Here is a 25,429-nt window from a genome sequence, read left to right as displayed (position 1 = left end):
CCAGGCATGATGACAGTTCTTAATTTTCTTATTAAAGCTGCCAATATTCTGGAACCCCTTTCTGGCTCATTAGCCACTGGCCACCGCTTCATTAACTATAAACTGGCATGGGGTGGAGAGGGCTCTGGACCCTTCCACTCCAGTATCATATTTTCAACTACTTGATAAGTTGGATATTAATTATCATACAGCCTGTATTATTCAGAGGAGTCACAATGTTTCCATGAAGTTTATGTTTCAGAAACTATGGTCAGTATATGTAGATATTAACTGGCACTAGAAAAAAAGAAACTCTACCTAACCACTGTAAAAAGTTTCTGCAAAACGTAAAGAGCTAAATTTCAATAAACGACCAAATATTCTTTTGTTTTTAAAGAAAAGCAACAATTCTTTAATTTAAAAACTCTCTAAGAGGCTCCAAATGCTGCATCATTTTGCTTCAAAATGCCCATCTTTTATATTGGTTACTGAATTCATCAGGAAGAATCAAATGTAACAACTGATTCTTTCTCTTTCTCGCTCTCTCTCTCTTCCTCCCTCCCTCCATTCCTTTCTCCCACCCTCTCTCTTTTTCTTCCTTTCTTCCTCCCTCCCCTCCTTTCTTCTTTCTTTCCTTCTTTCCTTTCTCTCTTTTTTCTCTTTCTTTTGAAGATGACACATGTAGTTTCACATCTGCATTTTGTTTTAAAAGAAATCTCATTTCGTTCCTTTACCCAAGTAGTATGTTAAATGCCAAAACTCCCCCAACACCCTCCCCTCAAGCAACCTTAAAGTAAATAAACTTATTATACAGCCATGTTCCTGCAGAAGTTTGAATCACACCAAGAATGCATATCCATAAAAGGAAATGTTTTCCCTCCCCTTGCATCCTGTTATTTAAGCTATTTTAAGTACTTGTCTGGAGAAAGCAGAGCCAGAATTCAAGTGGTTTTGATTTTAGCTGCTGTTTTACACTGTTCATGTCCAGGTGGTATGTGGTACAATCTATCACTTCAAAGGCATTTTTTGGGTGTTACTTTGCCTTATAAATATGACTGCAGGAAAGACTGGGATGTCCTTCAACTTTCATATTTTTTGAATGTGTGCACGTGTATACGTGTGTTGCTTTAACCACCCATGAATCTGTGGAAATTTGGTATCGGGTCTTTCCCCATAAAGAGGTCAGATACATATTGCACACACAGAACAGTGCTCATTAGGGCTTAAAGAAGAAAACCTACCAAGTGAAGATTAATTTTAAAAAAATTTCCTAGCTGGTAATGTGCTTTCAAGACTTTCAGGAAAGCTGGGTTTCAAATTTTGATGTAGCTTAACCAATATATTCCACAACATTTTTTGCACTAAATAAATTATAAAAGGAATCTATTAGTCTAACCATAATGGATTTAAATACACACTTTTGCACACAAACTCGCAGAATTCTGAATGCCCATGAAAGCACAAAAATTATTGATTTAATAGACTCAGCCAAAAGTTGTGTAGAAGAATTTAGATTCTATTTTGTTGCAAGATCAAAACAGTGAAATTAAGCTCTCTTTAGACATGGCAGTTTCAGAAAAGACAGCTGCTAAGCATCTCCAGATGCTTAGTTATATGGGTTTTGCCTTTCACAGCTTATACCTTTAAGGTTGCTCACTCTAGCAAATGCAAAAGGCAGTTTAAAGAGTTGATTTTAATAGTGGATTACCTTAAAATGGAGGTCAAGTTCAGCTGAAGGCTGGACAAGGTTAGAGAGCTAAGACAAGGCAATCAAAAATGTTGTCTATCAATCCATTTGCAGCTCCAAATTTCCAGCAGTTTGGTCTTTATTTTCCAACTGTTGCCACTCTCCCAGTTTAAACACATACACACAACACACGCTCACTCATACCAGTGTGTTCTCCCACATGTACCAATACACGTGCACCTAAGCTGCATGCACATATGTAAAAATATAACTAAAGAATGAAATGTAATACATCATACTCCTACTGTCCTTCATAATGTCATAAGTGATTTTCAGACTAGCCCAACATCTTCACTTATAATATTTCATAGATAATTAACCAGAAGGAACAGGGAAAGAGGATTGGCTTATATATATATTTTAAGTAGGGCTATAGTTTTCTTTTTCTTAAGGTATAATCAAACAAATATGTACTAGAGTAATTTTATTGAATACTAAAAGTAAATTAAACTAAATCGTCATGCATTTTGTGGTATCATCCTGATGTAGTGTTTATATACTGGAAGATATCAAGTTATTTGGAGTAGCTCAATGTCCTGGGATAAGAAAAATTCTGGTATAGCTACAACAACCATAAGCCATTTTTGCTGGTGGGTAACCTCAAAGGAATACACTGACACTATTTTATTTAAGCAACTCCACTATTCTTTTACTTCAAAAGTGTGGAATTCATATATTTAAAAGAAGAACTCATTAGGGATTATTTAGAAAAGGAGAAAAACATTGAGATAAAAAAGAAGTGTTTGCAGGATAGACTAAAGCAAACCTGACAGGATTTACATTGCATGAATTTGTCTTTATGACAATCATCAAAATGACCTCCAGCTTCCACAGTAAGATTAAAGTCTCAATGTAAAAGGCATATTCTAGCTTATAAAATATTTACTTCCTGAGTGTACTGAAAACTTTTATTTATTCTTTTTTAGAAATTTTTGCAAGTTTATAGCACTAAATTAAAAGAATTATTATGAAGTAGGAAAATAAGAAAACAAGACTTCTGTTATCCCACTCGGAAATACTAGAAGCAATTGCTGAGAAAATTAAAATAATTATATGAAAATACACTGCTTGGAGCTTAACCCTAAGCAGGTGCAGAAAGAGAGAAAGGAAAACTTTAAATCCTAATATTCAATTTACTGCTAGTAGAGAGAGTTTCAAATCACTATTAATTGATTGAACAAAGCCTATGATTAGTGGTAATTACAGAGATTTTTCTCCACCCCCTATGATTTTGCCAAATTTCTAAGAAGATAATCAAAGCTATTATTATTATTAAATGGAAAAAATCATATAATGATGTGCATATATTGTTGACAAAGTAGTCCTCTGTACTCTCCCCTCAAAAACAGGAAACAATTGCTCTTGATAGGAAAATAAGTTACAGAGGCTGTTATTAAAAGCAAGTCTCCCTGAATGAGGGGAAAGAAAAGATTTTTATAATGCCTTTGACAGTTGCCTAAAGGCTCTGTAACTAACAACAACTAAAAATTAAGACTATTTTAACTAAAAGTAAATCAAGTTCAAATAAGTCTTTATTACACAGAAAAAAAATATGTTTTATGTGTTAAATATAATGTCTGAAACCTTTAACAATAAATTCTACCATGATGAAAATCTTCATAAAAAAGGACATTTAAGTTGATACTTAATGATAACAAAATTCCAGTAAAATAAAAATTCTAAGTATAGTTCCCTGGGATTCAATCAATGAAATATTAGTTGAGGACCTAAAATGTGTGACGCACTGTGCTAGATTCTAAGGGGGAAATACAGAAAAAATAACATGTGGAACTGGCAGAAATTTTGGACTTCAAAAATCTTATTTACAGCTTATATAGTAATAAGAGTCTGTATATCCTAGTAACATAGATCTAGGCAGAAACTTGAATAGGACATATGATCAACGTCCTGCCTTTTCTTAGCAGCTTGTCTTCCCTAAACCCTCTAAAATGTATGTTTTTGTTTTATTTATTTTTTAAAAATTTATTTATTTTTCTTTTTAAAGAAGCTTTAGATTACATAAATGTTACATAAAAAATATAAGGGATTCCCATATATCCCACTCCCCCCCCACACATACACTTTGCCACATTCACAACATCCTTCATTAGAGGTACATTTGTTACAATTGATGAACCCATATTGAAGCATTGCTACTAATCATGGACTATAAGACAACGTTTTGCAATGAGCATTTTTGAAGCCAAAGGGTTAACTGATACCTCACTTACTCAATTTAATCCTGTTTTCTCCATGGACATAATTGGTCAACCCTCTTTATATCATGAAGTTTTTTCTTTTTTTTCTTCATTTTCTTTTTTAAAAAAAATATCATCAAGTTTTAAAGGGACAATTCAACTCTTTTAATTATATAGGTACCCCTATATCATTATAGGGGTAATGATATCTGAATTAATATCTGAACCAGGGAAATAATATCTGAAATAGTATCTGAATTAGCTTTTAATTAAAAAATATATTGCACACAAATATTTCTAAGAGGCTGCACATGAGCACGAGCTACTTACCATTTACTTGAGGAGGCAAGGCATTGGAAATTAAACAATAACACCAATATATAATAAGGCATGATTCTTATCTGAAACTTCTATTCATAGAGAAATAAATCAAGCTGCCACCAATACTAATAAATGAATACAAGTTAAACAGAAGATTCAAAGAATGCATTCCTAAAATACAACAATTTCTACAAAATAAGGCAAAAGAGTGTGACTGATTAAAAAATACTATTTTAGCCCCGAACTCTACTGCTGTCTTTGATTATCAAATTAATATCAGACTGTAATACTGACATTAAGTAATAGTCTTAGTGGTATCTATGGCAAGTTAATTTACCGCTTTCTTTTACATATATGCACAATCATATTAGATTCAGACCTATTCGGTTTTTTTCTAGTCAGAATTCTAATGGCTTTAATAATAGTAACTATTGCTCAGGGTCATTATTCTTCCCAAGGCATGTTGATACTAATAAATCTATTCACAAAAAAGGTTAATAACTATATGGGAAGAGAGATATACCTTCCTCACTTTTCACTAATGGGATTTTCAACACAGGTCCAGGGGTATATACTCATTTAAAGAGCAAATCATTATGATATAACTTCATACTCTTTAATCAAGGGGATACCAAATAGTCATATTCTACCTCTCTAAATTCATGCTGACGTGTGATTATATGCATTAATAATCCGTCGTTACCCTGTTTTCCGACTATCTTCTATTGGTTTGGAATGTATGTACTCTATATTGCTTTCATAGCAGCTCAATTATAAGACATGTTTAGAATTATGTGATTTTAAAATATAAACCAAATGACATGCTATTCCTTCCCATCTCATCTTATATTGGTCCTATAATTTAATGAGGGAAGTCAGAAAAATTTGCATTATCCAAAAACACAGCAGATACTTGAATAAAATCAATAAGGGTCAGTTAATTAAGGAAGGAGAAAACATCATCTAATGGTTCTTAACCTTTGGGAGGGGTCACGTGTCCCTTTGAGATTTTCTTCTCAGAAAAATACAGTGATACACAAAATACAATAATAACATAGAATTTGACATAAAAAATTCAGGAGCCATAGCAGCCCCCAGTTAAGAACTGAGACCTTGGCCTAAAAACCTTTGACACTGAATTTAGATATAATTAAAAATAATAGTTTTATTTGTAGCTTCTAAAATTTTATTTCTCTATTTTAAGTCTCTTTCCCTAAGGTTTGTAATTAATAATTTATGCAATTTTTTAGAGAAATAATTTTCATTAAGGTCAAATGAAGATTGATTACTATAATTACAAAAAACACTCACCAACTTTTGCAAAGGCCTCTTTGAGTTCATCAAGCTCATCTTTGGAAAACTGAGTGGTAGCCATCTCATCCATTTAAAGAAAATCTAAAGTGAAACCAAAAATGTTCAGAATTGAAAAAAGTTTTTGATGAATATATGTTAAACACTCTTGGTGAATTCTTATTTTCAGGATAATCTAAACAAATGTGCAAACTATTAAAATGATTTGAATGGGTTACCAAATAGTTGCAGTCATAATAAAGAAATAAAAAAAAATGAAAAATCATTTACCAAATGTTATTTAAAAAAATACTTCTGAATCTTCCCTTTAAGGACAAAGTTGTAAATTACATTTAAGGAATGTAAGGAAGGGCCAACACACTGAGGAATGACAGGAAATAGACACATAGTAAATATTCATGTTTAAAGGTGCCAAAGCTTAAAAAAGAAGGCCAGTTATGGGACCAGTGATTCATATACAGTATCATTTTTTCCACTAAGTCACTTTAAAATCATTCACTGTGAAACAATGATTTCCAAATAGCATCCTGACACCTATCAATCATTCTTAGTAAAGGAGAGATTAAGAAATGTCGATGAAAAAAATTACATTTGGTTTTGCTATAGAAATATACCCCAGTGTATGTTAATCCTCATAATTTTGTGCACCTAAGTAATTTTATTACCTGATTTCAAACCCTTCCATTTTTGCCATATTTGACCTATTTAACAAATAGATGAGTGTCTGGCAAATTACATCCCATAGGCCAAATCTGGCCCACCACTTGTTTTTGTATGGCCCACAAGATAAAAATGGTTTTTACAGATGAACATTTGCAACTGATTTTGATGGCAGGACACAATAATTGTTAACCTTAGTTAAATGAAATGTTATTCCATAAATAGAAGAATTCCATTCTTCTCAGTAGTAGACCTGTATTGCATAAGATTGCACCCAACTATTATTGTTTGAATTTCATTAATAAAAAAATTGGGGGAAATTTTTCCCTTTTTTTATAAATATCTAAACAACATCCTTGATTTTGTGTTTTCCTCTTGTCCAAAAATATTTACCATCTGGACCTTTAATAAAAAAATTTGCTAACCCCTGAAATAGAGAAAGGAGGTGTCACAATGCATAGTCCCCAAATTTTCTGTTATTTTTTGCACAAAGGAAAGTTAAAATCATTATATATTGTCTTTCCACAGAATATTCTCCATATTAATTTTTTATAAAAGTGTTAAATTATGTAAACTACATATTTGAGATATTTGTCTCATTTAAATATTGTATCAAAAGGCATCAAAATAATCGCCAAACTCATCTTCTTGTCAATAACCTTAATACTCATTAAAGAAGTTATGTAGCTTCATGAGAGAACTGGGACCAGATCTCTTTTTCACAGTAGTAGAATTATTTCTAGAACTTGTCAAAGCTCCATTCATATAGTAAGCATGTGATAAAATAGTGCTTTAATATATTCATTCATTCAGCAGCTTTGTGCTAAACATTTCATTGATAAATTCATATGAAACTAATTGCTCTGATTTCCTTACATCAGCTCTATGAGGTATTATTTTCCTTTTTTTTCCAGATTAGATACCTTAGCTTCAGATGGGTGATGTAACTAGAATTCAAACTCAGTTTTGTTACATACCACTGAAATTTAAAGAAAAATGAAACTATTAAGTATAGTCCAAAGTTTACATTAGGGTTCATTGTTTATATTGTACAATCTTTTTTTTTTCTTAAGTTTGACTGTGGTAACATATATACAAGCTAAAATTTTCCAACCCAGGAAAGTTTTTTCTTTACTTTTAATTTTATTTTTAATTGCCTTTTTAAAAAAAGATACATAGATCACAAAAAACATTACATTAAAAAATATAAGAGGTTCTCATATACCCCACACACCACAACCATACCCCTCCCACATCAACAACCTCTTTCACCATTGTGGCACATTCACTGCATTTGGTGAATACATTTTGGAGCACTGCTGCACTGCATGAATTATAGTTTACTTTATAGTTTACACTCTCCTTCAGTCCATTCAGTGGGTTATGGCAGGGTATATAATTTCCAGCATCTGACCCTGTAATATCAGTCAGGACAACTCCAAGTCCGGACAATGCCCCTACATCACATCTCTTCTTCCCTTTCCCCGCCCTCAGCAACTACCATGGCCACTGTCTCCACATCAGTGATATAATTTCTTCCATTGCTAGAGTCACAATAGTTCGATAGTGGAATACCAGCAAGTCCACTCTAATCCATATATTATTCCTCAGTCCTGTGGATCCTGGGATGGCGATGTACACTCCACCTTTAAATCTAGAGGGAGCTTAGATCCCACATGCCTGATGGATGCTTGCAGTTGTAGGCATTCTTGCTCCCCTGGTGAGGTGGTTGAACACCTTTGCCTCCCTGTTAGCAGATCTGAGTAAGTCCAACGAAATGGAGAATAGGAATTGCAAGTCTGCTGAGGCTCAGCACCCAGCTGGCACATGGCCAGTCCAGAGATTGAAGTCTCCTGAGTATACACCAACCCCAGCACCAACCACAAGTTCAGTAAAAGTGACAGAAGAGGCATGTGAGTAAGGTTACATCTGAGTCAAACTCCTTCACACTCAGGAGCACGAATTCCAAAGGAGGGCCCACTGACAAGACACTGAACTCCAGAGTCAAATGTCATGACTGTAGGACCTGTGTGTCTCCACAGCCTTCAGGAACACCACTACCTCGGGTTGTATCTACATTGACTGCTTTGGGATCCTGCTGAGACATGCCTAAGTGTGACACCTGTGATGACCTCCCGACTCATTTAGAAGTCTCTTAGCCATATAAACTCATTTGTCTTTACCATTTCCCCCTTTTATTCAAGGTCTTTTTCTACTTGCATCACCAGATGGTGTTTGGTAGTAATCCCTCAGCACCAGGGAGGCTCATCCCCAGGAGTCATGTTCCACGCTGGGGGGAAGGTAATGCATTTCCATGCTGAGTTTTTCTTAGAGAGTGGCCATATTTGAGCAACATGGAGGCTCTCAGGAGGTTACTCTTAGGCACCCTGCAGCTCTAGGCCTAGTTGAAATTTCAGGCACACAGGCTCATAAGCATGGTCATCAGTATCAAGGGCTCATCATTGGACCATCCTTCTTCACTGGTCTTTGCCCTTGGACTTGGGGAATGTTTGTTGTTCCACTGAGGAATGTGACAGAGTTCCCTGTCCCTTGTGACAGAGTGCTAGGAAGTCAGCCACCCTCAGTTGTCATTTGTAACTCTAACTACTATGAAAATACCCAATGAATATCCAAACATTTTTATATACCCATATACATGCCCTGGAGGACTCCCTCCCAACCATGTGTCCCCCATCAATAACACCCCATACAAGTGCTCCTCCCCTGTCATAGTTGAACTCCTTTTTGGTCTAAAACTTCTTAAAAAATGAAGCCTAATATATTGTCAAATTCAATTAGTAGGAAAATGAAATGGTAATGACAGGTTTAAAGATTAGAAATAGAATATATATTAATTTAGAAAAACTAAAATAAAGTAAAAAATAAATTGGGGTATTAAGAAAAGAAAAATATTATAAAAATTTGGTTATGACATTTTGCCTTTCATCACTATAATAGATGTTACCCTGTACGTACAGTAGCAACACAATTTCTTTCATTCCTTCCTCAGTGTCTAAATCCTTTTTTTTTTAATTTTCAATTTTGTCTTAAAAACATTTTAGATCACAGTAAAGTCACATATACAATATAGGGGTCTCCCATATATCCAACATATACTCCTTTTCCCCCTTACCCAGCAAAGATCTTTTTACATGTTCATGTTATAATTGCTGCAGGGAAGTTTTTAAATGACCATGATACCACTAGCTAAGCATTTAGTATAATTAACACACATTATGAAGACTGGAATTTTTTCAAAATTTAATAAAACTATAGTGTTTTAACATAAAACAGAACTCAATATTTCATAAACCTTTCTTACCTATATTAAAATGCCACCAAAGTAGTACAACTTCTCAGTTGGTAAAGTTAGAAAAAAAACACGTTTCAGAATAATTTCAGTATTTATAAGGCAAAAAAATAAGTTCAGTTAGACATTAGACACTTTAAAAGAGATTTTTGATAAATTAAACTGTGAACTAATTACAGTACTTCTAAAAGTAGTCTGTATTTTATTATTATGATGTTTAACACTGCTGATTACAGAAATATTATATAGGATTTACTAGCATTTTCTTTACATATATATTTTTTTTTTTTTAATTTTTTTATTTTTTATTGACTTTGTAATAATATTACATTAAAAATATATATGTGAGGTCCCATTCAACCCCACCCCCCCACCCCCCCCTCCTCCCCCCCCCCAACAACACTCGTTCCCATCATCATGACACATCCATTGGATTTGGTAAGTACATCTTTGGGCACCTCTGCACCTCATATACATTGGTTCACATCATGTCCCATACTCTCCTCTATTCCATCATGTAGGCCCTGTGAGGATTTACAATGTCCGGTGATTACCTCTGAAGCACCATCCAGGGCAGCTCCAACTTTACATATATTTTAATCAATAATGTTTTTGATACAAAATTATTACCCATCTCCATTAATTATATCATGTAGAACAATGGAGCAGAATGTTTGAAAGTGAAACTACCTCAGAAAACCAAAAACAAGTAGCCAGTCCTCTATCACTAAAGGTCCTTTCTAGTTTTGGTAGTTCTTGAGTTCGTGGTAATTTAACATATATGAATGAAAAAAAAGATTTATCCTCATACTACCGTATCTCTTCTATTCAAGGGAGAAAATTAAACAAAGATGGTTCTGGACATGGGCATAACTTAAACCGCCCACCCAGCCCTTTATCCCTGCTGACCAGTTGAAATCTGACTATAATCTCTCTCCATTTCTCTCTTCTGTTTGCCTTGCCCAAGAATACAAGGGAAAAGAGTAAGAAATATATTTTTCCCTTCTTTTTACTCTTCCCCAACATGCCTTCCACACACATATATTTCTTCTCTCACAACTTTCTCAGTATTTTAAACATCTCTTATATGATTAGTTGCTACGCACAAAGAATGTACAGGGAATTGGATGTGGCTCGAGCAATTGGGCTCCTGTCTACCATATAGCAGGTCCAGGTTTCGATGCCCAGGGACTCCTATTGAAGGCATGCTGGCCTGTGTGGCATTATAAAAACAACCGCATCTCTCGGATTAAAAATTTTTAGAGTAAACTGGTCCCTTGAAATCATTTCTATGATATCTACCTCTGTTTCCTAACCCTGTACTGCTTTCATGACCTATTTGAAAAGGAATTAATTAACAATCCTTAAAGTTCGCAGATCCCTCTGCTTTCTAAAAAAAGGAGGGGGGATATTTATGCTTTTTATTGACGCCACTAATTCGATTTGTTTAATATTATAATTATTTACATGTTGTCCTTCCCCAGGTTGTAAATTCTTTTTTTAGTGTTTTTTAAGATTTATTTCTTTATTTCTTCTCGGGACTTGGAGTTGTCCTGGGTGGTGCCCCAGGGACAGTTGCCGGATGTTGTATGTCCTCCCATGGCCCACTGGATGGAACGTGGGAAAGTGTGGGCTATGGTGTGGAACACGGGATATGGGGTGCAGCGATGCGCGGAGATGTACTCACCATACGCAATGGATGTGACATGATGATGGGGGAGAGTGTTACTGTGGGGGGAGTGGTGGGGTGGGGGTGGTGGGGGTGAATGGGGACCTCATATATTTTTTCAAATGTAATATCTTTTAAAAAATGAATAAATTGAGTAGAATTTGAAAAAAAAGAAAAAAAAAGAAAAAAAAAAGAAAAAAGAAAAAAGAAAACATTTCACTCTCCCCTATAAGATAAAAAGGTTTTAACATGTTAGAAACTGCTTTTCTAGAGTAAAAACAAAAATAAAGAAATACCTTGTTGTAATGAAAAAAAAAACCAAATACATTTTCAAGTTTTCTAATCTCTTATTTTTGTTCAATTTTATTAATTTATTTATTATTAATGAGAGCCTAAAGTGAATTCTTTACACCTATAGCTCAGATTTTCCAAGTATAGAAGACATATGAATAAGAATAAAAAAGAGGGAAACGGACTTGGCCCAGTGGTTAGGGCTGTCCGTCTACCACATGGGAGGTCCCCGGCTCAAACCCTGGGCCTCCTTGACCCGTGTGGAGCTGGCCCATGTGCAGTGCTGATGCGTGCAAGGAGTGCCGCGCCACGCAGGGGAATCCCCCGCGGAGGGGAACCCCACACGCAAGGAGTGCACCCCTAAGGACAGCCGCCCAGCGCGAAAGAAATGTACAGCCTGCCCAGGAATGGCGCCGCCCACACTTCCCGTGCAGCTGACAACAGAAGCGGACAAAGAAACAAGACGCAGCAAATAGACACAGAGAACAGACAACTGGGGGAGGGGGGTGGGAAATTAAATAAATAAAAATCTTAAAAAAAAAAAGAATAAAAAAGAACTAATATATGCCATTTTGCACGAAACAACATTTCCAGGCAAGACTGGTCCTGAATAACAGAATAGACTAACCAATGATGCTCTCATTTAGTATACCCATATTCATTTATTTTTAGGTTATGTAAAAATGAATAAATTCTTCAGCTAAAACTAAGAAACACAAGGTCAAATTTCAAAGACTCACAATGTATGTTTTAGTTGATAAAGATCACAATTTCTTAATGAGTCATTCAAAGCTTAAAATAAAGTTGTTTAATGCAGACTTTTCCACTATGAAGGAACAAAATTGGTTTTCATTAAGTCTACACATGATGAAGATATCTTCAAGGAAGCCAAGGAATGCATTATTATCTTGAGAGAAAATGTCAATTTGTAACTGCCTGGTAGATAGCATCACCAGATTTTAAAATATTAAAATATTACACCTTAAAGTAATGGGATGCCCATTTTGCTTCAGGAGGCATTCATTGGATTTTAGGGACTTTTTTCCCCAAGGACAACTTAAACATCCCACACTAGGGCTCACAGGTAAAACAGATTTGAGATCCTTTCTGCCCTGTAAACTCTTCATTCACTCTGCAGTGCCCTGTACCGAGCTGTTATTCTTTACCCAAGGAAGTAGTATGTTAAAATAGAAAGAATGTTGGACATGGAATCAGGTAGTCAGTACCCCAGTTCGCACCTATCCAGCAGTGTACCCAAGAATAAATCCACTTAATCTCTTTAAGCCTCAGTTTCCTCATGTCAAGGTAGGGATAATAATATTTACTTGTCCAGGGTCCTCATGAAGATTAAAACTGGCATATGTGAAGGCACATTGTAAACTATAAATTATTATACAGCAACATAAAATACTTAATGAATGAAGATGGGGAATAAATGAGTGCCTATGGAATTGTAGGCAGCTGTATAAATAAGGTATTAGTTTTATTTTCTACTAAGAACCTTTTAAATGGGATACAAGAAAAGTTATCTCATCTGTCCTATAATTATGAACTGCAGAGTATAATGGTTCTCCCTCATATATAGAAATTATAAGCCTTTAGTCAAAGTAATTTAAAAAGGATGGGCCCAAAATAAATCTTTCAGCCACTTTTATTCCATGACTCGGTTTGGCTCTTTCATAAGGCCGATTTTTAAGTGAAACTTGAAGACCAGAAAGGAGTTATTTCTAAAAATACAAATTTTACTTTAAATATTTCAGGGCCACTTTGAAAAATAGCTAGCAGCTGGTCAGTATTGTACCTTTTTACGTGCAATGAAAAGAAGGTAAAGTGATGAAAAGTAAATATTCCTTGCTAAATGAAAGTTGAAACCCAACTTCATAATATATGATTGACAAGTAAAAAGAAAGGATGACTTGAAATATGCCCTTTCCCCATTTTGTCTTCCTACGAAAGAGAACCCTATTTACATGGACAGAAAGAGATTTGAGAGAGGAAGATAGAGGGAGACAGAGGAAAGTACTAATATTCAAAGAAATAGAAATATATTTCCCCTCCATTTAAATTCAGCAAATGAAACAAAACCCTTCCGAGTCTACATTCTTCTGAATTCTCTGCAAAGCACTTTGATTTGTCTCAAATTCTGTTTCCTCCCTCACTCCTATGCCTGCCTCCCTATAAAGGGAAAGCAGCAGCTGAAAAAGCAAACTCTCTCTCCCTAAATGTCTGACACAGGAAAACAGATTTTCAAATAAGGGAATAAAGCAAAAGCAAACAAAACCTTGTTTGTTTATTTTTCATAAAAGGATATGGTGTACAACTGGGTATGAATTCAGGGCGTCACCCATAGAAGAATCTTATGCCTATGAAGTCATCCCTAATTTCAGAGTTTGACTAACAATACAGCAATTATGAAAACACTCCACAGGCTCATTTAACCATACATAAACCCTAAAACACAAATCTGTGCTGAGGAAGGAGTACCTACAACTACCTGAAACTATTATTCAAATTCTGAAATTTCAAGGGAGGGAGGGGTGTCTGTTTTTTGCAGTTTCCTGAGACACTCACCTCAGGAATGTGGTCCAATGAATAATTTATGCATCTGAGTCATTCAGTACCATGTGTGTCAGAGGGAAGGGCAGACACTGGAAAACTCATCAAAGGATAATTGAGTTGATCATAAACTTTATATTTTTTTCTTGAAATTGAAAGGCAACTAAAGGAAAAAAAACTGGGGATATTTACCACAGAGTTATCCTATCCACTAGCAAGCTAGGTAAATAGAAATGAGAAAGAAAGATTGATTACCTAAGTCAGAGTTTGAGCAATAAATATTTATGTTTGCACCATGAAGAAGATACCAACAAAGGGTGTACAAAACACAAAAGATAAATTATTTCACTATAAATAAGAAAAAGCTCTAAGCACCATTGTGAGTGAACAACTCAACAGTGTTCAACAATAAAGGAATATGTTTGTGGACATTTTCCATCCAAAATAGGCAGTGCTTTGGAATACCCACACTTTACATACTTGCCTGAGCCAACAGAAACTGTCACCCTGCTCCCTCCTTAGATAAATTAATAGCTCTGGTCTCCAGTTTAGATGGGCGGGTATGCAACCATCTGTGGGCTAAAGCTCACCTATGCTTACTATGATTACTCAAGCTCCAGGCCTATAGTCAAATGACCATAGGTGATTTCAACTTGAAAGTCTAGCACAGTCACTCACTAATTTATTTATATTCAACAAGTCTTCATTGAAGGCTTAGTATGTACCAGGCTGTGTTGGGTGCCGCAATAAAGAGAATTAGGAGGCAAACTCCCTTTTTCTCCAGAAAAGCTTACTGCCTAATAGAGGAATTAGATGGAAAAAAAAGTTTTATAGTATTAATTCTATTGTGCTATTATATCATATGTCCTGAATGCTGGGGTGAGAGTGATGGGTGTTAAGAAAGGTTTTCCAGAGGAGGTGAATTTTGAAATACATCCATGAGTAGGAATTTCTCAGTTTAACACCACTGGTTAATACATTCTCGGTACAGAGACATCAAAAGATGATGATGGGGGTGGATATATCTCAGTGGTTTGAGCACCTGCTTCCCATGCATGAGGTTCCAGGTTCAATCCCCAGTACTTCAAAAAAGATGATAATGAAAACCAAAGTGGCTGGAGCATTGTGCTTAGGCTTTTGTTTTTTTGGATGATTTTTTGGATTAGAGAAAACTCAGTTCTACAGAAAAATCATGCAGAAAGTACAGAGTTACAATATATCCTCCTCACACACACTGTATTCCTTATTAATAAATCACTTTGCATTAGTGTTATGCACTTTTGTGGGGTACTTTTGTTACAATAATACTGATACAATATTATTATACTATTAACTATAGTTCATAATTCATATTAGGGTTCACTCTTTTTGTTGTACAATTCTATATAGCTTTAAAAAGTTTATTTCAGTAACATATATGAGACCTAAAATTTCCTCTTTTAATCACATTAAAAAATATAATTCAGCATTGTCAATTACATTTACAATGTTTTGCTACCATCACCACCATCCATTTCCAAAACTTTTCCATCACTTCAAAAAGAAATTCTGTTCCCATTAAGCATTTAGCATCAACTCCTCATTCCCCTCCCCCATCCCAGCCCCTGGTAACCTCTATTCACAGTTTCTGACTCTATAAATTTGCTTACTCTAATTATTTTGTATCACTGAGACCATACAATATTTGTTCTTTCATGTCTGGCTTATTTCACTCTATACAATGCCTTCATGGTTCATCCATGTTGTTGCATGAATCACAACTTCATTGCTTTTTATGGCTGAATGATATTCCATTGTATGTGTAGGCCACATTTTGTTTTTCCCTTCATCTATTAATAGCCATTTGAGTTGCTTCCGCCTTTTGGCAATTATGAATAATACCTCTAGAACACTGGTGTGCAAATATTTTATTGAGTCCCTGCTTTAAATTCTTTTGAGTATATACCTAGAAGTGGGATGGCTGGGTTACATGAGACTTCTATCCATAATGATATGTATACCTGGGGTTTTTGACAGATACAAGGTCAGGGTCCAATTTAGAAGGGCTACACCCAAGATCTGGACTTGACCCTATGGCCAAGGGAGAAGGAAGTCAGTGTGAAGGAGTCAAATCAGGAAAATCTAAGTTTTTACAAGTGAACTTATTGCCACATTATTTCCCCCTTCTTTAATGATTTCTTCTGCCAAATCAATGCTTTTACAAATTTTCCACTTTCCTTGGTCTCCAGATTCATAAACTTAGGACTGAATTTTGGCTCTAATGAATAAATGGAAGTTGGAGTTAATCACCAGACCCTCTGGATTCTCCCTTTTCAATATTTGGGATTCCTCCATCATATTCCCTATCAGTTCATGTTTGGCCTACTCCAAAAGCCCTTTACTGCTCTTTTTGCAACCTTGTCCTCCCTCCAATGTATTTTTCCTTACCACCACCACCCCCCGCCTCCCCCGCCACCCCCCCCCCCCCTTGCGGCCTGCTTGCTGTCTGCTCTCTGTGTCATTCATTGTGGTTCTTCTGTGTCTGTTTCCCTTTTTTTGTTGGGTCATCTTGATGTACTAGTTCTCCGTGGGTACACGGAGCCGTCAGCTCTCCATGAGAACAGGCTGTCAGCTCTTAGTGGGTCTGCAGGCTGTCAGCTCTCCGCGGGTGCAGGCCAGCTTGCCTTCACAAGGAGGCCCTGGGACACAAACCCAGGGCTTCCCATATGATAGACTGGACGCCAATGGATTGAGCTACAGTTGCTTCCTCCTCCAACGTTATTTTTTTACACTGCCAACAGTTATCTTCAAGAGGAGGAGAGCTTATGATATGTTCCATACAAAAGGAAATCCAAACATTTTAGCACAGCACCTAAAGCTCTGCATTTTTCTGTACAGATTCCTGCCTTTCTTTCCAAAAGTGATTTCCCATTGTATGCACTGCCACTGTTACTGTTGAGTACTTCACTCTGAAGATTGTCTAATTCCTCAAATATGCCATGTGTTTTTCCACCTCCATTCATCCAGGTTTTCTCCAGTAGAATGCCCTTCATTCATTGCATATCCATTCTTCAAAAGCATCTTTCAGGAAGTCTCATCAGATTGCCCCAACTAGAGATGGAATTTCTCCCTTCCCTCAACTCTTACAGAACTGTGTATTTTCCTCTATTCCAGCCAGTACTGAATTTTTTCAGACAGCTGCAACTTTAAACATCTTGTTTCACACTCAAACCATATGCACCAATTTTTTATTTGGAAAATATAGTTACCACAAGGACAGCATTTAATATATTATAAAATCCTCTTTGATGGCAGGTCCCAAATTCCATTCCTCCACCTATTTTCAGCCCCTATCACAGTGCCTACACATAATAGGTCATAATAATAATTAAAAGAATATAAAAACATGTCACTGTAAGTTCATATTATGGCAGCTAACAGTTATGGAGGACTTTAATTCACTGTGTACTGTGCTACTATGCCAAGTGATATATATATATATATGTATATTCTACCCTTGAGAAAACTTTTATGAACCATTTTAATATTGCTATTCCCATTTTACAGAAGCACAAACAGGTTTAGAAAATTTGAGTCATTTCCCCCCAGTTCACACAGGTAAAAAGAGGTATAGAGCCAGGTCTCAAATCTAGGTCTGTTTGACAGGAAAATCACTATTCTCAAACTTTATTCTATATAGTCTTCTCAATGACTGCTTACTGAATGAATTCATTTCCTCAATGAGACTATAAATTTATTAGACTAGGAAATAGAGCTTACTCATCTCTGTATTCCCCAAAAAACAAAGCAGAGTTCCATGGACAGATTGTTCTTCATACTTTTTGGATCATCAATGGTCCCCAACTACCACCCTTATAGAAAGTTATACTTCCTATGCTTAATAGATTAATTATAATCTCTGCCTAATTTTCCAGGCTTTCTAGAGTGGTCCTACTAATCATGCCCTGTTAACACCCACATCAGTACCTTTTGTTTTAATCTGCCCCCTCTTCATGTCTCCTTCTCTTCCACCAAAGATTCCCTTTCTTTTTATCTACCTCTCATAGTTACAATGCACTTTGCTTAAATTTTTTGCTCTTTCTATGCAAATTCTACTCACCCATCAAGGTTGGGGCAGAAGCCTCATCCAAAGCATGTTCCCCAGTGACTCCATTCCAAGTTTTTGTTGTTCATTTTTTTTAAACTAGAGTATTTGAAGGTGTACAGAAAAATCATGCAGAAAGTATATAGTTCCCATATACGCCCCCATTTCCCCACACACAATTTTTCCTATTAACATTTTGCATTAGTATGCTAACTTTGTTAAAATTACTGAAACATTATTATTATAAATATACTATTAACTATAGCCCATAGTTTACATTAGGGCTCACTCTTTGTGTTATACAGTTCTACGGGTTTTAAAAATTAACCCAACATTTCCCATTTTAACTACTTTCTTTTTTCATTTTAAAGATTTATTTTATTTATTTATCTGCCGCCCCCCCACCCCATTGATTGCACTCGCTGTGTGCTCTCTGTGTCTGCTTGTCTTCTCTTCTCGTCTTCTCTTTAGGAGTCACCGGGAACCAATCTTGGGACCTCTGATGAGGTACTCAATCACTCGAGCCACCTCAGCTCCCTGGTTTGTTGTGTCTCTCCTCTTTGTCTCTTTTGTTGCACCAGCTCACCACGTGGCCCAGCTTGCCTTCACCAGGAGGCCCCAGGAAATGAACACAGGACTTCCCATATGGTAGACAGGAGTCCAATCACTTGAGCCACATCCGCTTCCCTTTAACCACTTTCAATTATACAATTCAGTAGTGTTTTACATTAGCCATGTTGTGTTAACATTGCCACCATCTGTTCCCAAAACTTTTCCATCCCATATTAATCTTTCCTTTAACTTCCACAGAACTTAGAATATTATCACAAAATTTAGCAATTTAATTATAGACTTTCTCCTATAGTTATATAATTGTATGTGAGGACCTCTGGTTGGAATACCCATCATCATAATGAGGCACGGCTTTATTCAGTTGACTTGCCACCCCCACACAGATCCTCAAACTTGGTCAAAGAAAATAACCTTCCTCAGTTAAAGAGAAACATTCTATCACAAACAACACACAGATATTTGTCTACTGCTTACTCTGCTAGTCTAATTTCAAGAATTTGTGTTTCTTTAGAGCTGAGTCTAAGTTTAAACTTCATCTTTCTCTCCCATACTTTGATTGATTTTGGGTACACAGACATAGCTCAAAAAATATTCCAACTAATTGCAATGTTTGGAGGTTAGTGATAATCCCCAGCATGCCAAATATCCGATGATTACATAGAGTTTGAAAGATGAGAAGTTCAATTGTATTAAGAAAGAAACAAGAGTCTGCAGTAGTTAGGTGACTTGCTAAAGATGTAGAGCTCTGCAGCAAAAGTAAAATTAAAAGAATGTGTGTAAAGAAGGGTAACTAACTACTCTTACCATAAAACAACAACAACAATAAAACCCAAAGTGATTACACACTACTTTGTGGAGAGAACGTCCAAGCCTAGTATAACCTGTGAAAGATAATTTCAAAGGTCCTAACAAATGTAACCATGACATTAAGGAGTAAGAATTGTTGCCAGACAACGTAAACAGTGATCTCCCTAACTAATACTAACTTGTTTTCACTACCTGAAGTTTATTTAAACGAAATCACTTAAACCTTGGCTTTAAATAGCAAAAACCATTATTGGGCAAAATACACAGCATATAGGCAAAAGTTCAGTAAAAGACTTTATAGCTTTGGTGTTAAACTGACCATATAACAGGCTGTGCTGTTTGAAAATAAGCACACAAAAGCTTACCATCTCTTATGGCACATTCATTTCCAAATATGATAGTATTTTGTGTCACTGTATTTAATATTGCTTAATTTTACCCTTTTGAATCCTAAGTACTATGACCAACCATTCCATTTTATCAATGCTAATAAATATAATCTTACTATAAACATAACCAACAAACACTCAAGTATCCACATGATTTACTTTTCATTTCAGGACTTTTTTTTTTTTTTTTCATGCACAAGCCATCACTACGGTAGCCATGATTTCCTTTGTGAATTGTTTTTAACCTTACAATTGATTTTCTCAGGGAGCAAGGGGTTTGGAAATTTTGTCTACTTTCTCTTAGAAAACTTTAATGGAATCTTGGTAAAAGACAACAGTAATAACTCATGAGGTTATATGCATCATTCTCAATTTATATGTAATGATTTATGGACCTAAAAATCAGAACAAGTGACCCAAGTCTAAATGCTTTCACACATTTCATGGGTTCCTAGACCTGAAGACTCAGGAAAAGGTAGTGCAGAAGGAAGTAATAAAGGGTTTTACTGTTGATTAATTCCAGCACCTTAGCCTTATTAAAAATTGCTAATTTTATTCAGTGGAGAAGAAATTTCTATGAAAGCAATATTCAACAACTACAGCATACTTTGATTAGCAGGCATTTCTGGCATTGGTTTTCTGATAATTCTACTTGGCATTTCAACTGCAAATTGGTGAAACTAAACAGAGGACATTCTCAGATACCCAGAAGGAAACTGACAACATTTTCTCATAAGGCGTTGTTATTTAAATCCATGCAAAAATATGTTTTAAATTTCAAATACAAATTTGGAATATGTTTCAAATTCAGAAATGAACTGTGGAAGGATCTGGCAGTGATTGAAGGCTAAAACTATCCTTTACTCTATTGCAAGTAGCTACCTATGTACAACTACAATTTTGCCCTGGATACGTCTGAAAACTTTAAAAGGATTCTTAAACATTAGTCTGCTGCTTAATGTAGAGAAGATATTACTATCGCCTATATGTATGCTGCTCCAATAATCCTTACAGATGCATGAAAGAAGTATAAATTTCATGACGTTGTAAAGGGCAGAGAAGAGATGGCTGTTATTTGCAAAGCCAAGCATGGGAGACTTCAAAAGTTAAACTAAGCAATCTTAGCTCTTTTCATACTTCTCTAACATCTACTCTCAATTAAATCTTCTCAAAAATTCTTTGTATTGTCTTAATGGAGATGCACCATACGGTAATAATAGTTGCTAACCAGTATTCTCTTTCCCCATACTCCTGTAGCACCTTTCAGTATATGATGATCATCTACTTACCTCTCTGCCTCCCTCACTAGTCTGTGAGTGCCTTGAAAGTAGAGCTGGCATTTATTTGACCTTGTATCCTGGCTCACAATAAGTACTTACTAAATGTTTTTTATTAAATAAATTTTGATGGATGTGAGTAGAGAACTTGTGCAGAATTACACATCATGAATGCTATATGGTCACCACATGAAGTTTTAAAAATTCATAACTCCTTTAGTGAAAGCTGTGAACAGAGAGTCAAGGTATAGCAATGTTCCCACATTCTTTACATGCAATTGACTTAGTAGCATGTTTTAACTACCTACTTTTATTTAATACTTCAAGATACTACAAACCTCTTAATGATGTTTGCAACCTGTTGTTTCAGTTTAGCTGAAAGTCAAACAGAAAACAGTCTGTGCTTGCAACAATTTTGGCATTCATGTAGCACATTTCATCTTTACAATAATATATCATGGACAAATTATATGTTAAAACAAACTTACAATTTACAGATAAAATTTAACATTTAGGAATAAATATAAATTTCTCCCAAACTAAACAATACTTAAATATTTTTATTATGAAATATTTCAATATCTATAAAAGTAGAGAATCACACAATGAACTCCCATAAATCCGTCACCCAGATTCTACACTTAGCAGGATTTTTCCACAATTGCTTCATCTATTACCCCTCTATGTCATTCTCTTCCTTCTTCCTCTCTCCTTCCCTTTCTGTCTCTCTTTTCTGAATTATTTTAAAGTAAACCCTGGATATTTCATGATTTCACACATACATTCTTATTAAGAAATTGGTTCATTATTTCTGGAAATACTTCTCAACTGCCTAGGAGCATAAACTAGATTCTGTTTGATCTTTCTTCTTTCTTTACCAATATATGTCAGTCACTTAAATTCCAAAGGGTTCCCAATCCTGTTTCACTTCTTGGTAGAATCTCAAATACCTTCATCTTAAGTAAAAGTTTCCTTTCCTTCCCTTTTTTTAAAGATAATAAGTTAAGATAAGATCTTAAAGCAACTTTTATTTAAAAATAAGTTAAATAATTTTTCCAAATATAAAAATATCCCATTAAATTTAGCCAGATTGAAAACATTCTTTAAATGATTGCCGGACTAGAATTTTGTAGATATTTAATGAAAGTCTTAATTATGGTCTAAAAACGCCTTTTCCCATGATGAAAAATACTATTCCAAACACAGAGACCCCTCTCTTTCCCTCATTTTACAAAGTTAACTTGTATTAACTTCTTGGATTGAAACAGCATCCCTTCTCCCCTTTCAAAAGATCAGCAATTATTTTTAATATCTTCCATATTTCTTAAGGAAACTTTGATAACCATCTGGAAATTTCTGAATAATATATGGAAAAACAAATCTGCTGCAAAAGAAATTAACTAACTTTCACACCAGAGAGATGTTTCCATTCTCCTTTCTCCGCTAAAAATTACCATAGAACAGGCTGAGTGAATTCAAGGGCAACCTTCAGACATACATGAGGCTAGTAGTTAACCTACTTCAATTCAAACAAAAATGCCATAAAATATTACGGCCTACCTTTCAGAAATCACTAGCAACATAATTTCAGCTTAGCCTTTGCGAACTTCTACTTCAGACCAATATAACAGTAACTGACTTTTATCAAATAGTACACCTTATGCAGTGCTATATACCCTGCCTATTTACTCTCAAATATAGTACTTCTTAAATGACAAAATTAAATTTTATTTCATACTTCACCTTTTACTTCATCTGGATATGCTATGTACAACCAATCTGAGAAGTAACCCTCACTTGGAGTCTGGATTTTTTGCTATATAACTAGCTAGATTTCCCTTTGCAAGAAATAAGGGGAAATAAAACTTATATGGTCACCATATGATGGAAGACTCTGGTGAGTTTGTGAGCACTGGAAAAACCATCACCATAGTATTTCAATACCACCACCAAAAGTTCATTACAAAGACCTTCATGTATTTTGCAAATGATAAGTTAAACACTAGGCCATTTTATAAGAGTAGACTATCAATGTAATAATAACAGAGTTTATCAGTAGAGCCACTCAACTTCCATTTCACAGAATTTTGATAAATCATTTAGCAGAGGATCAAAGGCATTTGAATTCTACTCACTCAAAATATAGAGTAATAGCTTTTGTCCCTTAAACTTTGGCCATCTAATTTGAGAAATACAGCTATATAATAAGGGTTCCAAAACATTAAAATACAAAATCCCTAAAACATACTCAAAATGAAGATAAACCATAACGTACATTGAACTTAGATACTAAACTTCAAAAATCTATCTTTAAAAAATCTGATTCTACAGAAATGACATATATAAATATAATTTAGAAAGTATCTCCAGATGCTTAATTACCCAAACAAATAAAAATTCCAAGCTTTTTAAAAAGTAAATTTCTGCTTAAATATTCAGTAGTCCAAAAGTTAGAATCTAGTAACTTACTATTAAAATAGTTATCCTTCTGCGACGAGAGCAAACCTGTTTCTTTCCTTTCTGGTAGCGCTAATAGAATGAACCTTCTCCCACGCCCAGAACACCAATCTGGAAACCCAACATTCTTCTTACAATTGTAAGTTTAGAGAGCAAGTCACAACACTTCCTGCTAGAAAATGAGAACACCCTGACAAAAGAATGATACAATACTTACGAATCTCCTTCCTGACAACGTCGCAGTGTTTTGCCAAGTATTTAATAAATTCTAACTTAAAACACAACATTTATAGATAAGTTTAATCTTTCATTTCAGCTCCACTAAAGCCATACAAGGACATAAAAGTATTTAAAATTTATTCAGTTCAAATAGCTACAATCCATATAGCTATTTAGAGTTTGAACATTAGCCAAGTAACCAGCTTATTTTAGAATACATGGAACCTCCTCCATAGTAAAGTAATTACTTAGAAAGTCCAATTTAACTGTCCCAGACCACTTGCATTCTGTTTTGGTACACACTTACTCATGCCTTCATACATTTCATTCCATATTCCAGGCATTGTAACATTTATTTCAAGTATATACATCTTGTTCTCTGGTGAAAATGAAAGCTCTTTATTGTAGGAAATACATTTTCTACCAATATAGCACATAGGAACTATGTCAATACTTGCTGAACTGAATAATTTTCTATTGAGAGGCAATACTGCTGCATTGTAGTTAAGAGCATGGACTCTGGAACCAAACCTACTTCATATAATAGTAACGACTCTACGTTGCTGTGAGCCTTAAATTATTTAATATATCATAAAAACTTAGATCAGCGCCCAAGTTTCAAAAGCATTAGATGTGATAACTCCTATACTTTATATTATTGACATATTAACTGGTCTAGCATTTCTAAACACTTAATTGCTTAATTATGCAACTGGTTAGTTGCAAGTGCCCTTTCTGGGAGAAAACAAAAAATCATTAACAATATTAGGCCCAACAGACCATTTCTTATACTGACATAGGGCAAGTTAATTTGGGTGGAAATAAAGCACAATGGAAGCACTAGAGATTTAGAAATCTGACAGACTTGGCTTGAAGTCTGCAACCTTAAATTACTTAGCTTCTCTGAGACCCAGGATCATCTGTAAAAGAGTGGTTAATTCAGCTCACTTCACAGAGTTGTTATGATGATTAAACGAGAAGATTATCTGTATACATACGAGTTTCTGGATCCGGCAAGGTGTTCAGTAAGTGGTGGATATTATAATTGTCTGGGGTATGACCTGCCTAATACAATCTGCTCTACCTAAACAAAAAGAATGAAAGAATAAAGTCAGAGAACAGATAAACCCATCCTTTGTAAATGATATAAAACAAAATGTTGCATTTTTAAATAATATATTGAATTCCCACCCAAGAGAAGGAAGCAGCTCACACTGTACTCACTGCAAAAATGACCCCTCACTGTATAGTTTATATTAGGAGGTAGGGAGTGTTCTCCTCTCTTCATCATTAACCACCATTAGCAAGCACTGGGTTACATTTTGTCTCCTTAACAGAAACACTATTTCAACAGACACAAAGACTCTGTGAAATTGTGGAAGGCAACATAATCTAATCCAGAACAGAAAGAATATATAGCAGCAGAAGCTAGAGGACATGTTTTTCTATTTGTCTATGTTGCTGATTCACATGTAAAGCTTCAACTTTCCCAAGTCTCAATTTCTCCACTTGTAACTCAAGCATAGCACAATCTGCTTATGGCCTGCCAGGGAATTAATGAGATAATAACTATCAAGCAGG

The 25,429-nt window shown here is 35.2% G+C and overlaps 1 protein-coding gene across 6 annotated transcripts in view; it reads right to left on the bottom strand.

The window, feature by feature from the left end:
* The window catches only part of PLS3 (plastin 3), a 115,873-nt gene that overhangs the window by 54,491 nt on the left and 35,953 nt on the right, over window positions 1–25,429 (bottom strand). For 5 of the 6 annotated variants that reach the window (XM_058291817.1, XM_058291813.2, XM_058291814.2 and 2 more), the window contains one exon: window positions 5,557–5,640. In XM_058291817.1, coding sequence (XP_058147800.1) covers window positions 5,557–5,629 — 73 coding nt within the window. In that variant the 5' untranslated portion in view covers window positions 5,630–5,640. Of the gene's footprint in view, window positions 1–5,556; window positions 5,641–23,641; window positions 23,820–25,429 lie in introns of those variants that run through there. The other variant, XM_058291819.1, reaches the window with a different exon arrangement.

This window comes from Dasypus novemcinctus, chromosome X (genome assembly GCF_030445035.2).
Source record: "Dasypus novemcinctus isolate mDasNov1 chromosome X, mDasNov1.1.hap2, whole genome shotgun sequence".
Classification (NCBI taxonomy): Eukaryota; Metazoa; Chordata; class Mammalia; order Cingulata; family Dasypodidae; genus Dasypus; species Dasypus novemcinctus.
This window is presented reverse-complemented; position numbering and strand designations above follow the sequence as displayed.